At 41.4% G+C, this 17,517-nt stretch overlaps 1 protein-coding gene across 3 annotated transcripts in view; it reads right to left on the reverse strand.

The window, feature by feature from the left end:
* LOC139452153 (uncharacterized) overlaps positions 1–14,345 on the reverse strand; it is a 38,441-nt gene extending 24,096 nt beyond the window's left edge. For all 3 annotated transcript variants that reach the window (XM_071233496.1, XM_071233498.1, XM_071233497.1), the window contains exons 1-3: positions 14,240–14,345; positions 11,148–12,157; positions 10,581–10,859 (exon numbers count right to left, since the gene is read on the reverse strand). In XM_071233496.1, the coding sequence (XP_071089597.1) occupies positions 10,581–10,859; positions 11,148–12,105 (1,237 nt within the window). In that variant the 5' untranslated portion in view covers positions 12,106–12,157; positions 14,240–14,345. The remainder of the gene's footprint in view (positions 1–10,580; positions 10,860–11,147; positions 12,158–14,239) is intronic.
* Between the last annotated feature and the right edge of the window lie 3,172 nt (positions 14,346–17,517).

Here is a 17,517-nt window from a genome sequence, read left to right on the forward strand (position 1 = left end):
CACTTATTGTTAATGAATTTCTTCTCACAGTGCTCCAGTTTGAGTTCCTGAACAAACAAAAATATTTTCAAAAATTCAAAACTCGGATTGAAACTCAGGAAAGAGCACACATGTCCTGCTTTGCTTTGTTTTCAGATTTCTTTAAATATTCATCCATTAAAATGAAGAGTGAACATGTTCGAAGGAGGAACTATTCATAGAAATAATACACGAAAAAAATAACCTAAGCTGAGACTTATGAAAGTTTCCATGACAAAAGGCCAAGCCAATGATCTTTAAGTGACAATGGAAATGAGGTCAGTAGTAGGATGATGGCATCAAGTTCTTCACCATTATAGAGAACAGAACAAAACAGAAAAGGATAAGGGAGGTCAGAAAACCAAGCTGGAGCATTGTAACGTTACAGGGTTACCATGGTTACGGGGTGGTGATACGTTGTAAGAAAGCAAAGATGGGAATGTTGCTCTCACCTTGTGTCCAATGAGCCGACAGCCACACAAACATCAATCCCGTCACCAACAAGAGAACACTCTGCCTACACGGTCCACACATACACCAAGACATATCGGACTTCCACGAGTCCAGTAAGCTTAAAAACAGTGTGGCAGTCAGAACAAGTCATTCATAAAGTTGCCTTGGAAAACAGCTATCAGTTTACAGTGTTAATATTTCAGAATATTTCAGTAATAGCTTGGCGTATCAGCCTAATGCGGGGGCACGCTCAAAGTGACTCGGGTCACAGACGTTCACCACTTTGATGAAAGCGAGAAGCACAGGCCCTGCTGACAAACAGGTACGGTGAAGACAAACCAAGGATCGTAATCAGGCAAATCTGAGATTCAAACCAGGATCAGCAGATCCTGGTACAGTCTCAGTTGACAAATTTTTCAAATATTTTGCAGACATTGTTTTCAGATCTCCATAAGATTCCAGCAATATGTCCTGGACTGAGTAGCTACTCAGAAACTTGTTACATCCACAGACTGTTATCTGCCCTCCATTAACTGATGGTCGTGGGTAGGGGGGGAACAGTAGTTGGTCATTCCGAAGGTGGGCAGGAGCTAGTGCTTCATCTCACCCAAATGATATAGCTAGCTTTGGATGACACACATGTATAGATATATATATAATCTTTTACAGCATATTTAACCGTTTTCATCCCATGATTGGATGCAGTGACTAACAGTTAATGTTGTTGCAAGGAAGAGTACAAGTGAGTGTGTGAAGTATTTTTCATATTTGTTGTCATGGCTGCTGAGTTTTGGCAATGTGAGTGAGTGAGTGAGTGAGTGAGTGAGTGAGTGAGTGAGTGAGTGAGACAGACATTTACCACTTCTGTGAAACTCACGAGCACGGGTATGGTGCTGACAAACCTAGAAACATAATCGGAGCGAACTGTGATTCGAACCCACAATCATAGGTTTCTCTTGTCAATATGATAGGCGATGCAGTCATCATTATTGAAATCAACACCAGAAGGAAAACAAACGCATTATGATGGATATCACTTTCAACTTTTATTATGCTACCTGAACATCTTTCTTAGTACACACAAAATCAACATAACAACATGTTCATATCAACATACAGCACACTAACTAAGAGGCCATACGAGAAACAGCTTTCCCAACGCCATATCAAGTGTCTAACATTAAACTCGGGGCAACAGATCAAATAGGATATCTTATCCGGTGTCCATCACAGAAGATCTCAAGGACCCTCCCCTTGAACACCCTATCATAACCTGCTGCAAGGAATCCTTTACATACTAAGGGATAGATTTCCCTGAAGCCAGCCATAACTTGTTGTCTACTGGGGCAATACAGGGCCATAAACATCAAATCTTTATTGTACCAGACACAATATATCGAATATATACTGAGAAAGATTTTCCCATAGAGAAGTCCTTGGTTGGTCGCTCATTCAGGGAAAACCAATGTCAGTTGGTAACTGGTTCCTTTTCACAAAGCGATCTTAGCACTAAGACTACCTTAACTCCCATTCTTTGACACAGCCATCGGTAGTCGTAGTGCTGAGATAGTTTCGTGAAATGTGGCCCTGGCTGTTAACAGGTTTGAAGGGCAAAGGGAGGTAACCCAGAAGCATTTGTGACTTGCTGGAAAACTCGACACTTTCTTCTGCATGCAACCGAGTATCTATACAAATCAAATATGGTTGATAATCGTCACAGGAAAACTCGACACTTCTCCCCGACTCCTTCACATGATTGTTAGTAACTAGCAGCGGAACACTCACTCCATTAACTACGCAACTCTATACAACAGGGACACCGCTTACCATGCTTACAGTTTCCGATAATACTCAACTTTGTCAGTGTTAAAACAAGTGGGTACTAAGCTCAGCCCAATAAACTCATTAACGACAACAAATAATTCATCTTTGGTTTGGACGAGTAAGCAAATAACATGAAAAGCACACACAAAAACTGAAACTATTTGGCACAGCAAACACAGGGGCTAGTAAAAGGTCCAACAAAGCCAAAATAACAAAGAAACAACAAAATACATGTGGATCAGTCTTGCCTTACTTCCTCTCTTTTGGGAGGCTTGGGATTTTGTATTGAGACCAGATATTTTTCAGCAACAGCTGCAAAACCAGATACTGCCCAAAACAACTTTCTAAAAAACACCTTGCAACAATGTAATTATTGTGGAAGACAATTTCTTTTTTCCCCAGTAATATAAAGCATAACAATTTTTTCCAGAATTTTTTGGACCAGGCACACTTTTGCATGTATTTCATGTAGTTTTACCAACCATGGTCATTCTGTTCATCGCTGCAGTAAAACTGACGACTAAAGCTACTTTTTAATGATCCCTCAAAAGCTGATGCTGTTGGATGGAACATTGTGGACTTTTAACCCTCCCCAACCTGAAGGAATTAAGATTTATCTGACACGTTTGAAATGCTACAACCACAAGATCTGATCGAGCTAATCAAGACCTCCTGAAACAACTTCAAAAATATTTCATTGTTTACACAACAATGAATTATAGATGTTGCCTTAATGATAAACATGATAAATACCAATATGATAAATACTATGAAAATGACAATCAGGAAAACACTTACCCCAAGTACTGAAGTTCTATATAATGAAGCACAATGAGGGTGTTATTGCTTTCTCAATTGCATACAGATGACAGACAAAGTTTAAAATGATTAACAGCATGGAAGCTGATTGGTTCTGGGGCTAGACGATGGGAAACAGTATCACTACCAAGTTGCTCTTGCTTACTCCCTGAAGTACACGTAGGAATACACACATGGAAGCATAGACCATCTTCCAGACCCGAGAGGACAAACTAAACAACAAATAGACTCAAATCTAGATTGATTTGGCAAGGCCAGATTGCCTCAGCTCTGAAATTAATTGTTCTTGGCTCTAATTGGATTTTATTTTTTATTTTGTAGATATAAATTTTTAAGTAAGATAACTTTATTTCTGGGACTAAATGTTACACAGAGTCTAATGATAGCACAGCAGCTTCCCCAACTAGAATGAGTAAGTTGGGTTTAACGCCACTTTTCACAGTATTCCAGTTATATCAAGGCGTGTCAGCTTAATGTGGGAAGAAAGCTGGAAGTGATGCAGGTCTCAGACTTTTACCACTTTGGTGAAACCCATGAGCACGGGTATGGTGCTGACAAACCTAGAAACATAATCGGGCGAACTGGGATTTGAACTAACAATCACAGGTTTCTGGGGTGCGCAAGGGATGCAACTCTTCATATCGATTAATGGTGCCGTTTGTCTTATTGTTGTTAGGGAGCCAAGCGGCTGCCCCTAACATGAATATCTTAGGAGCCAAACCTAAGTTTTTAGGAGCCAAACCAAAGTTTTTAGGGGCCAACATATAGCTGAAGCAGATATTGTCACAAGTTATGATTACTTTTAGGTAGCCAAGTGGCGAGCAGTGGAAACATTTAGGTCACCAATCATAGATTTAAGTCGCATTTGGCAACCAAAATGGCCGCTACTTAGAGGGCTGATTAGTTAGAACCACACCAAGCTGCCCAAGATGTGCAGTAATAAATTCCCGATCTGGCACCAAAGCAAGGTAGCAGGGTGTGGTATACCTTCAGCAAAGTTGCCCCTGGGCATGATAGTGACAACACATACCAGGGTAGGTGTATCAGATACCTACTCACACCACAAGACGAGGCGACAGATCTTCACAACATTGCACAGACCTCAAGGTTAATCTGTCTTATCCGACAGCCACCTCCACCACACATGATTGTCTTACTAGTGAATGAGTGAGTTAGTTTAACGCAGCTTTCAGCAATATTCCAGCAACATCACGGCAAGGGACACCAGAAATGGGCTTCACACATTGTACCCATGTCGGGAATCGTACTGGTTGTCTCACCAAGCAATAGCAGCATCTAGATAACCTGGTCACTGGAAACCATGTTTACAGCAATGAAATGTTTCATGAAGACTTCCTTTACAAAAGCAGAAAGGCTTGAGAAAAATGTGTTTGGACTTCTGCCCTGAAGAAGTTCAAGCATGAGGATGCTTGCTGAAAACTCTTAAATGATACTTTCTTATACTCTGCAACACACACAACACCTTAACAAGGAAACATGGCAGTACCATCAGACCTGGAAACTTGGGGGTCAGCCTGGAAACTTTGTGGTCAGCCTGGAAACTTTGTGATCAGCCTGGAAACTTTGTGGTCAGACATTTGTGCTTCACACAGATACTCCACTTCATCACCCACCACAAATTCATAAAAATGATTACCATATTTGGAAACCTAACAATCACAGTTTCATGATCAATTCCTGGGTAAGCAACAGCAGTACACACAGGTAAATAAGAACAAACTATCCCCAAACCTATTTTGTTTACAGAACCATTGACTCCCCCTTTAATGCCGGATCGTTCATTTGTTGCACACTCAGCAATATTCCAGCTACACAATTGCAGTCTGTAAACATGGCAAACAATCAAGTTTGGACTAGACAATCCAGTGACTGATATGACTAATCATCCCGCAGGTAGGATGACACACATTCCCCAAGTCCCTAAGTCTGACTACCTGAACCTTTCAGTCCCCTGTTATGACCATGTCGCTAGGCCCTATTCTAACATGGAATCTCTACGAGGCAGTGTTTGAAATGAAACAAATGTCAGGCCGCCATCAGTACCAACAGATTTTAGAAGCTGCAGGCCCTGACTCAACTCTTCAGGCCCTCATTTAAACAACTGCAGCTTATTGTGGACAAATAACTCCACACATAAATTTACTGCAGACCAAAAGGACATACAAATTTGAATCTACGGGCCCGACAAGATCTACCTGCCATTGGCCTGTGGGCAGGCACTTACAGAGCTCCAGAAAAGCTGCGTATCTGCGTAAAATATGCATCAGAAATGCAGAAATACACAGTGAAATAAAATCCAAGCATATCAAATACGCAACGAACATTACAGATACGCTACAAAAATAAAACTTGTGCGTATCATCAAAATATTGTGAAGTAACACTGCGTATTCGATTAGCAAATCAGCAACTTATTTTGAAATTATAAACGGGCATTCCGTCAACCTTGGCAAACTCCACAATGACAGTTACATCATGATCATTTGCCATCACACTTTCTTGTGGAAGAATCATGGTATTTTTAAGTCCTAAAAGTATAAAGATCTCGAACCCACATGACACCAGTTTGCAGGGACTAGATGAATAGTGATTTTAAATATTTAACTTAAATACCCACATGTGTAAAAACTAGTGAGTAACAGAAATTTGAATTTCCAGACAGAATTACTGATACCCAATGATTTTAAAATGCATGGGTAAAATACCCACAACACCAAAAGCTTATCTGGAGTTCTGGCTTGTTTCGAACACTGCCGCGGGCCTATGGGCCGGCGCTTGTTTCAAACACTGCCACGGGCCTATGGGCCGGCGCTTATTTCGAACACTGCCACGGGGTGTATACTTATAGCAGATACGACAGTGAACACAACACGTCCTGTTCCCTGGCTGAACACATAAGGCACTAAAATACCACAGAGAAGTTGATTATTGCAAGATATCACTGCGTGGTACCGTTGTCAACATTCAATAATACTGTACAGACATGAATATAAAACCGCTATATCCACACAACAACGTTAAATCAACAATGTTAGTCACACGTCCTTATAAATAGATATCTATATATATGTCATAAATAGCACTGCAACTTGTTGTGCAAAAATGGTCAATCATAAATAGTTCTCACAACGCGTACAAAAATGGATTTCAAATTAATCATGTTAATATTGTGTAGACACAGATTCATTTGCTAATCCTTATGGTGAACTGATAAAAGATGTTTGGATAAATGTAGAACAGTTTCTATTTTGTTCGAAAAATAAATAAAAGAAAACTTTATTTATCTTAATCCATTTTGATTTTGAATATTTTCCTCATAAATATTCCATACTTCCAAGATACTCCGAACTCTCAGTCCCATATTACACTTCTGTCATTTCCTGACAGAAAGATCCCATGTGTCTGTAGTCATGGCATTCTGTGGAAAATGTCTCTAAATTTTTGCATCACTTCCTGTTTGTGCAGCAATCCCTTTGGAACGTAAATGCATGAGCGTTTGTTGTTAAACGTCGCAGTCAGCAATATTTCAGCAATATTCCAGCAATATTTCAGCGACCTGTAAAGAATCAAGTCTGGACCAGACAATCCAGTGACTGACATCATGAGAATCAATCAACACATTTGAGATGCGATGACATGATATTAACCAAGTCACCAAGCCTGACCACCCGATCCATTTGTCGCCTCTTACGACCAGCATAGGTTGCTGGGGACCTATGTTATTACCCATAATGCCAACAGGTCCATAAACGCATGTGGACACACAGACAGAGATACTGAGTGACACAATGCTCTGTTGGAAATGAGACTAACACAACAACTGCAACACTTTTTGGGACTGAACCACTGTATAAAGCGATCTTAGCACTAAGGTGATCTTACCACTAAGGTGATCATAACACCCACGCCTTAACATAGACTTAAATCAGTTGTAGCGCTAAGGTTGTTTTATACAACGGCACCCAGATCATTAACAATTCTACAAGGGTCCACTTACACAAAGCGATCTAGCAGTAAGCCGACCGTAAGCCTGTGTTAAAATATCAGAATTATGATCATCTTAAAGCTAAGATCACTTTGAGAAACGGGACCCTGATCAAAGGTCAAACCTTAAACAGCGTTCCACTATAGGGTTTTATTTGCGACATCAGACACCTGCTAACATACATTGTGACTCCATTGAGAGTGTTCTACAAGTTCACATCACATCCTGCATGATGCTTATAAGATGAATGAATACGAACACCAGCTTTCCTCCATTCTTCTGCATTTCGCAATTGCACGTCTGCTGGAGAACTGTGGGTTTGGTCTGGTTCAGTTTTCACTATTGCCATCAGTTCACGTTCGCGTTTTCGTTGCCTCTCTTTCCGCTTCCGCAACCGATTCTGGATGCGTATTCGTTCCTTCTTCATCAATGCCTGTTCATCGTCTCTTTCTTTCAAAATGGCCCGTTCTTTTTTCACTCGTTCCCTTTCTCTCAACATGAAATTCATCCATTTTAGAGGATTTTCTTGTTTCAATTTTTCCCTATAAGCAGAGTATGGACCTCGGCCAACTGGATAATTACTTGGGCGGACAAATTCCACGTAATTTTCCAAGATTCTTCCTGCAATAGAAAGGCAATTTCAGAGAATGTATTCCTGCAGACTAGCAAATAACACACCAAGAAAAAGAAACTAAAATTTGGATAAATCACATAGCAGAAGAAAGGAGTTTTGTTTGAATTTTGGCGTGATTTTAATGGCTCATGCTTACTGCAGGAATACTGAGAGTTCACTGGGACAAACATTCTCTGAAACTGACTTTCTGATGAGGGAGAAGTGTGTGAGAAGAACCTGTGGTGATCCTTGCTTCTGCTGTGTAAAACATCCCGTTAAAACAACAGAAACAGTATCTAGATCATGGACACAAAACAAACAGCAACACTGCCTCAAGAACATCCTGTGCACAAACAATGGGCTGATGGAACACAGCAGATTACAGCACCAGACATGTTCAATTCACTATCAGGAATATACTCTTGGAGTTAAATTTAACTTGTCCACAGCTCATTTTGGACAAGAACGTTTTGTGAAATAACTAGGATATGCGAGGAAGCAGGTTGTTCTTCCGGACATCGACCAGCCTCAGACCAGTAGCTATGTCTGTCCCTCAACATTGGGTGTCACAAAACGCTTCCCTCACGCATCGATACATGTCACAATACCATCTGTACCAGGTACAGACGTTGCTGATAACTGAAGCATCACGATACGCTTGCCTCACGTATCGATACATGTCACAATACCATCTGTATCAGGTACACACGTTGCTGATAAATGAAGCGTCACGATACGCTTGCCTCACGTATCGATACATGTCACGATACCATCTGTATCAGTACACACGTAGCTGATAACTGAAGCATCACGATATGCTTGCCTCACGTATCGATACATGTCACAATACCATCTGTATCAGGTACACACGTTGCTGATAACTGAAGCGTCACAATACGCTTGCCTCACGTATCGATACATGTCGTGATACCTGAGTCAATACCGTCTGTACCAGGTACACACACGTAGCTGATGACTGGCGTGTCACAATAAGCTTGCCTCACGTATCGATACATGTCGCAATACCATCTGTACCTGAGTCAATACCGTCTGTACCAGGTACACACACGTAGCTGATGACTGGCGTGTCACAATACGCTTGCCTCACGTATCGATATGTGTCGGAATACCATCTGTACCTGAGTCAATACCGTCTGTACCAGGTACACACACGTAGCTGATGACTGGCGTGTCACAATACGCTTGCCTCACGTATCGATACATGTCGCAATACCATCTGTACCTGAGTCAATACCGTCTGTACCAGGTACACACACGTAGCTGATAACTCGAGCGTCACAATACGTTTGACTCATGTATCGATAAATGTCGCAATACCTGAGTCAATACCATGTGTACCGGGTACCCAATTTGCACCATCTTCCCCTATTTCTCTGCTCCATGTGACCTGGGTATCTAGCGGTTGTTGCAATCAACCAGTTTGTATTTAACTCACATGACTGGTAAATATAGGTTTGTTCCGATACGTTTATGTAATCAGATATATCCCTTTGAATGTGACAGGCTGTAAAGCTGTCCCAAATAGTTATCAGACTGGGTTACTACAAAACCTGGTATATATTACTTTTTGAAAATCAATAAAGAACTAAAACTTGAGTTCCTACAAGGTTAGATGTACTGTGTATCGTATTGTCAGGGCAAATTGGTGATGCATCGCTCCATTAGCATGATTAGTGAATCTTGACATCTCTAGATGAGACATCAATATGGTCTAACAACACACATGTATAGTGTACGTATCTATCTGGCTTGCCAGTACTTGTTCTCAGGGACACAATCGTAGCATGTCCACGGAAGCCTTTTGGCTGCAACTTAAGATGACTCTGAAAGTCTCATTTACACATCAAGGGTAAATATTGTTGACACTGTATGGCCAACAGTATACATAGGTGATGTTAAGTGAGAGGATCACGACCTCACTATGTCAGACATCAGCTCCTTGAGCACTGACTGCAAGTTTCCAACTACAGGTTGTAATAGCACAACAGTACAACCACTTTCAGATGGCAGTAACACAATCGTACAACCACATGCACATGATACAGGCAGCAGGACAATGGTACAACCACCTACTGGTGACAGTAAGACAATCATACACACCCCATACAGGTGGCAGCAGTACAATTGTACAACCACCTACAGGTGGCAGCAGTACAATCGTACAACCACATACAGGTGGCAACAGTATAATCGTACAACCACCTACAGGTGGCAGCAGTACAATCGTACAACCACCTACAGGTGGCAGCAGTACAATCGTACAACTCCATACAGGTGGCAGCAGTACAATCACATACAGGTGGCAGCAGTACAATCGTACAACCACATACAGGTGGCAGCAGTACAACCGTACAACCACATACAGGTGGCAGCAGTACAATATTACAACCACATAGGGGTGGCAGCAGTACAATCGTACAACCACCTACAGGTGGCAGCAGTACAATCGTACAACTCCATACAGGTGGCAGCAGTACAATCACATACAGGTGGCAGCAGTACAATCGTACAACCACATACAGGTGGCAGCAGTACAATCGTACAACCACATACAGGTGGCAGCAGTACAATCGTACAACCACATACAGGTGGCAGCAGTACAATCGTACAACCACATACAGGTGGCAGCAGTACAATGGTACAACCACATACAGGTGGCAGCAGTACAATGGTACAACCACATACAGCTGGCAGCAGTACAATTGTACAACCAGATGACAGCAGTACAATCGTACAACCACCTACAGGTGGCAACAACATAAGAGTTTCTCTCTTCTATGCATAATCAAATCAGCAGTCAAGTTTTGTTATGAAAAGAAGACCCTACCTCGTCCAGAGTTTCCTGGCTGCGTCCGCCGTGCCCCGAAGACGGCCCCCGGACTGAGCTGGCCGCTGGTGGAAGCAATGGGGGAGGAACTGGCGGACATTGTGTGGGTGGGTTCATTGAAGTTCTGTGGAAACACAGGGGATCCGTAGCCAGGCATGGGCAGACCGGCAGTGTTCTGGTGGATCATGACTGGATAGAGGGATGAGGATGCTGCTGCCGCCAGGTTTTCGGCCACGATCTGATCTTCCGAGGCCTCGTGCCCCTCTGCCTGTGGGTCGTCTACAAATGGGACATATCAAATCAGGAACAATTCTCAAAATTATCAACAATCATGCTACTTTGTTCTTAGCTTTGCACTTTAAACTGTGTATCAGTCTTACGAGGATTAAGGAAATGTGGACCGTAGTTATCTTTAACTTAAGAATCGTTTGGCAATTATGTTCATTTTATTTACATCCCATTGACCAAAATTGGCAGACCCTGAATTCCACTCATATTAGTCATCAAGACACACGGTCAGACCAAAGATGCTATATGTTAATATTATTCAGGCACATGAATACTTACATGTCTCTTGGTCTGCGTCGCGAGCAGCTCGGTTCCAGTCAAGCTGATCGAACAGGCTCTCATCCTCAATCACTTCCTCTTTCACTCGGCTTAGATCAATACTGTCTGCTAACAACTGCCCCTCACTCTTCTCAGGGGGATCCTTTATAGAGTCTATGTGTTTGGACGAATCATCTGAAAACTGTCTCTGAGATGCACCTTGGCCATTGCGACCAAAACGAGATGGAGTCTCGTTTGACCCAGATAATCGAGTGTGGATTTCAACGTCATTATCAGTCTGAGCTGGGGTAGCCAATCCCTGCTTCTCGAGTTCATTACTTATCCTCCGGGCCAGCTTGGAGGCAGAAGCACCAAGAGTATATTGCGAACGTAACGAAGGACTGTCATGGTGGTCGCGCCTCTCTCCGTCTCGGCTTCGACTAGGTGGGGAGACGTCAGGAGAGGGTTTGGAGGAGAGGTCATGTAAATGTCGTTTCCGCCTTGAAACGGACCGTTCGGGGTTTTGACAGTGGAGGGAAGGGGAGGTACCTGGCTCACGATTTGGAACATTTCCAGACACCGAACCTGTTTCCGATCCTGCAGAGAGCGACTGTGAACTCTCTCGAGATGCGGAACGACCTTGACCTACATCGGTCTGGAATGTGGAAAGGTCGATACCTATAGTGTCTTTGGCAGACTGGATCTTGAGGTCAAGAGCATTGCACTGCCTCGATGTCCTCACCGTGGTCCTAGCTGGCTGGGCGTGGAAGCTATTGCTGACAAACATTGCTTGGGACTCGTCCTCATTCTTGCACACTTGTTCATTAACAACATAGTCATATTTCTGTTGGCTGTCAATATTGAGATAGATGTGTCCGATAATCTCAATGTTCTTTTCAAACTCCACATATCCATGACACAAGGACTGCAAAGATTTCACAAGGGAAGCGATGAACCGAGTGGTTGTGTCGTCGTTCATTGTTCTCACATCGTCTAGTCACTCTGTGCTCTTACGGGTGTCAAAGGTCACTCTGAAATTGAGAGAATCAATCCTTATTCCCATAATTTTCAAATGTACAAATATTTTTTTTTCTGGGTGTGTGTCTCCCAACTTCCAAAACTTGATACTGTTGCAGTTGACCTGTCAAAACATAAAAACCACAAGACCAGACAATCCAGTGACTGATAATGTGAACATTGATCCACACAATTAGGATACAATGACATACATCAACCAAGTCAGCAAGACTGACCACCGATCCCCTTGGTCGCCTCTAATGACAAACATAGCTGCTTTTTACGACAAGCATGGGATCTTCATGAGATATTGTGGATGCTATATTAAATAAATACTAAATAAATAAATGTAACTCCTTCATGAACATACGGGTGGGTAGGGTAGCCTAGTGGTTAAAGCGTCCGCTTGTCACGCCGAAGACCTGGGTTTGATGTTCCACACGGGTACAATGTGTAAAGCCTATTTGTGGCGTCCCCTGCCATTATATTGCTAAAAACAGCATAAAACCATACTCTCTAACATACATGCTTAGATTTTGCTGTTTGTATTTTTGAGTGTTTGTGTCTGCCTCATTTTCAGATAATAAAGTCACACAGAGAAATCTACAGGTATTCCGGGCGAACGTCACCAGATCATCCTCTTTGCATATTGTGAACAGGAATTACGAAAGAAGTCCAGTCAGAATTTGATCAGAAAAAAGGTCATGTGTTCATAGTGTTCCCATCCTGTTTGCATAGCAAAAGCTAATGGACCCACACACTACATAGTGTGAGTATAGTTTTACGCCGCTTTTAGCAATATTCCAGCAATATCACAGCAGCGGACACCAGAAATGGGATTCGCACATTGTACCCATGTGGGCAATCGAACCCAGGTCTTCGGTGTGCCGAATGAATGCTTTAACCACTAGGATACCTCACACAATACATAAACCTGTTCTCAAATAACGATCAGTACCACATCATGAGGCCGTGTGTGAAGTTAAGCATGTTAACAAACAATAAAATAAAATTAAAAAATCCATTCTGTTCCCCCATGCCCCTCACATCATTTTACCTTCAAAGAAACATTCTACCTGTAATCCCCACTTTAATTACTTGAAGACAATCAACATTTATCAATGTTTCTGCTTGGATTCACTTCCAATTAAGTTAAGCAAATAATAACATGCATACAATTCAAACACTATACATGTAAAATCACAAGGGCCTCTGATAATTATTAACACTGACACAATGTGCACTTTTGGGAATGTTATAAAAAATTGATTCCTATGGGGAAAGAAAGTGAAATGTGCACCTAAACTTGATTTGTCAAAAACATAAGATTTAATCATGCATTACAATAGTGACACTGTAAGAGTCTCTAGAATGGGGACACTGATTCTAATTATATTTTACATTCATATTTTTTATGAGATCATCATGATCAGGAAAATGATAAAGTAAACACACAAATTTGATAAATTGCATAAACATCACTGCTCATTGTGAATACGATTGACAGCACCTCCTTAAATCTTTTCCAGCTTAAGATACTTGGAAGGTCCCAACATACTTAAGGGTTTCTTCACAAAATAATGTTTATTTAACCATATATGCCTCACTTACCATGTTTGTTTCAGGACTATATGTTAGTGTAATGTCAAATGAACAACCAAGGGAATCTTTAGCTCTTTTCAAGTACATGGGTAGAAATTGCTATGTCTAAATACATAGAGTAGCTTGTGTCTACATTCTCATCCTGGTTCAGTCACTTCGCGCCCTCATTTAATATACGAAGGGAGACAACTGGTCAGAGACTCAATTGCCCAGGCATGAACGATTTGACAAAATTGGCGCTGATATAATAAACTTTGTGGGTGATCTATTAAACGTCTAGTATACGTTTTAAGTAAAAAGAACCATCTGATAAGATAAATATGATTCCAGCTAGTTATGAAAACAAAGTCGATCAGCACACGGGCACTTGCAAAAATCGTTCAGGTCAACAAATCGAAAGCTTGTAAAATTCACAAAAATGCACGTCAAAAAGACATTATACCTCAACAGACTAAGCAATATACACGTAAACATACTGCAAAACTAGGTCTTACATGAGCAATATTATGCTTTGGTGGTTTTAAACGTGAGAATACTCCGCATTCCCCCATTTTCGTCAAATTCTTTTCAGCAGTCCTCCACACAAAAGAGTAACGGAACGGGGAATAATATGCCGGTTTTCATGCTACTAGACGACAACTAGCTAAAGGCAAGATTTGATTTAACGGTACTCTTTCGACACCATGAAATTACGACAAAGAAAGAGTGTTTTATATCTCTCTTTTTATCACCATACTAATGGTATATCTGACGTTATCACTTCATTTATGCAGAAGCGGAAGTACACAATGTTATAACGTCGAGACAAGATATGTCTGCGGTTGTCCTTGTTTCGGCTGTTAGAATGTGTAACAGTTTTAGGTGTTAACGTTACACATGTTGCATCATAGTTTATTTATTATCGGATATATACATATTATTTCATAATTTTAATTTTACATTTGGCTTCTGTTCAATTAAACTACTTCATCCTTGAAAATTAGTTTTTATGCTTGTGTGTTTTTGTAACGCCACACTCAACCACATTCCAGCCATATGACGGCGGTCTGTAAATAATCGAGTCAGGACCATGTGACCCAGTGACTGACATCCTGAGCATCGATCTACGCAATTGGGATACGATGACATAGATAATTTGTATTTCTAAATAAATCCTCTTGACTGTAAAAATGTACAAAATCACATTATTGTAAGGTAAATTACATTTGTAAGGCATATATTAAGCACAGGTTTGATTCAAGTCATACAAACCACATTCCCTTCTTTGCCAACTAAAGAATGACGCATATAGGTCAATCTCACCATAATACCACCATCCCACATTACCACAGAAAGTCTCAGTTTCAATCGAACCACCGTCTTTCCGCTCTCCGGACTCTATGCATAAGACCTCGGAGCCTATCCCCAATCGCAAACCTAATTAACAAGTGAACGTCTACAAATGATACAAAGCAACAAAACGTTTACGGCAAAACGGGGTAAAGCATTTCAGCAATAAATCTCAATCTCATCGCCGGTCTTATTGTGAAATAGCCAGCTTACAGACATATAACTGTACCTGTCAGTGTCTGTTAATATATACTACTCAAGAGAAGTTAAGGAACACCCAATTTGTTCACATGACTAGTTAATCTGTCATGGCTGGTGCGTATTGCAACACACTGCCTTCCAATTGGGGGTGTTCTTTAACTTCTTTTGAGTAGTATATGTCATTATATTCATATTCGTGCCAAACGTGCTCTCCGTGCCTAGTTTTAGCGTGTCCAGCAGTTAAAACATATGACTAAATGGACGTCAGTCATTTAGGGGATCGCCGCGAATAGCTGCAAAATTGCTGATGCGGCGTTAAGCAATATTCACTCACTCATTTTGGGGTAATATAGTGCTAGCTATGGATACACAGGTGTATATTTTTGTTGTATTTTTTTGTAAATTGTTTTAATGAAATCATCCCTTATTGACAAGATATTAATATAATGCGTGAAATTTGTGCAGCGACGTGGAACATTATTAAAATCCCAGTTTCTGTTTTTCTCCTTCTGTCCGTCACGAAGCTTGAGACGAAGCCAAAATACCAAGATGCTTGTGATGAGCATGACGTCCAACCCACTGCGCCCGTAAATCACTGTCACTGTCACTAACACTAACAACAACAACTTTTGTTACTTAGTTAGTTAGGTGTTTGGGTGTTTTTCGCGAGTAAGAATTTTCTTTGTAAGAAGTCACATTACCAATTATTGTGTTTGTTTGTTTGTTGTTTAACGCCGCACACAGCAATATTCCATCTCCATGACGGCGGCCTGTAATTAAATCGAGCCTGGACCAGACAATCCATTGATTTACATCATGAGCATCGATCCACTCAATTGGGATACGATGACATGCATCAACCAAGTCAGCGAGCCTGACCACCCGATCTCTTTAGTCGTCTTTTACAAGCATAGTCGCCATTTACAGCAAGCATTGGTTTGCTGAGGACCTATTCTTACCCGGATCTCCACGGGTCTAACGGCACGTCAGATAAAAGTTGCACACATCGGTTGAGGAGTTCTCAACACAACACGTACACTTAACAAGGCCCTACATCAAATACTAATATATGGCTGGTGTATGCACGTGTCAATTGCGTACTTTATATCATAATTTGGAAACACGTGTTGTCATTTCGAAATGATTTTCAAGTAGTGTTTGACAATAAGTCTGCAAGATAATAGTTTACCAGGCAAATCCAAGAGTTATGCCCCTTCTATTTTATTCCCCTTAATTGAAAATTTAAGGATGTTGGAAGGGGCATATGGATTTTGTGGACCATGACAGGAAGCGTGTTTCAGGGTATATGTTCGCATTTATCTGGATGTGGGCCTTCGGAGAAATTTGTAAAAATCGCGTTAGCTAAATTTTCACGGGGCCGTGAGGTTTCTGAAAGTGTATAAGAGTCGGGTGGGAAATATGAGTAATGGGGCAAGCGGGAAACAATGGGCGTGGCTTAGCGTCTATTGTCGTCTGCTCAGGTCACTTTGCAAATGGTATTTAAAACTCAATATATAGAAAGAGGCGACTGTTAAATGACATAAGCATGTGTATATAAGTTGCATTAATGAATAATCAGAGTCAGGTAACACATGTTTATCTTTGACATCATCAAGTTGGATGTTATAGGGCGAGGGGGGGAATGGTGATACTATATTGATTTGTCAGTCTGTTAAAATAAAACAAGATTGTAGTATGATGTGCAAGTGTGCACGTCTCACTTTGAATTGTGTTTCTTCCTATTGTTGACCTGGATATGGAGTCTGGTTCCGAAAAGGCACTTCATGCTTGTTGACAACAAAAATGTGGATCTGTGAGACGACTCTGCAGTTACTGAGTTAGGCTGATGGTGCATCATCGTTCCCCACAAGGTGGATCATCGTTCCTCACAAGGTGGATCATCGTTCCCCACAAGGTGGATCATCGTTCCCCACAAGGTGGATCATCGTTCCTCACAAGGTGGATTATCGTTCCCCTCATCGTTCCTCACAAGGTGGATCATCGTTCCTCACAAGGTGGATCATCGTTCCCCACAAGGTGGATCATCGTTCCCCACAAGGTGGATCATCGTTCCCCACAAGGTGGATCATCGTTCCTCACAAGGTGGATCATCATTCCCCACAAGGTGGATCATGCTTGCCACAATAATGGTTTGCCTGACCCTGACTCAAATAGTCCGCTACATAGCCGGAACACTGCTGACTGTTGTTTTACTCATTCCAATTAGAAGCACTTCAAGTGC

Source organism: Haliotis cracherodii, unplaced genomic scaffold, assembly GCF_022045235.1.
Source record: "Haliotis cracherodii isolate W230 unplaced genomic scaffold, xgHalCrac1.p SCAF_9, whole genome shotgun sequence".
Taxonomy (NCBI): Eukaryota; Metazoa; Mollusca; class Gastropoda; order Lepetellida; family Haliotidae; genus Haliotis; species Haliotis cracherodii.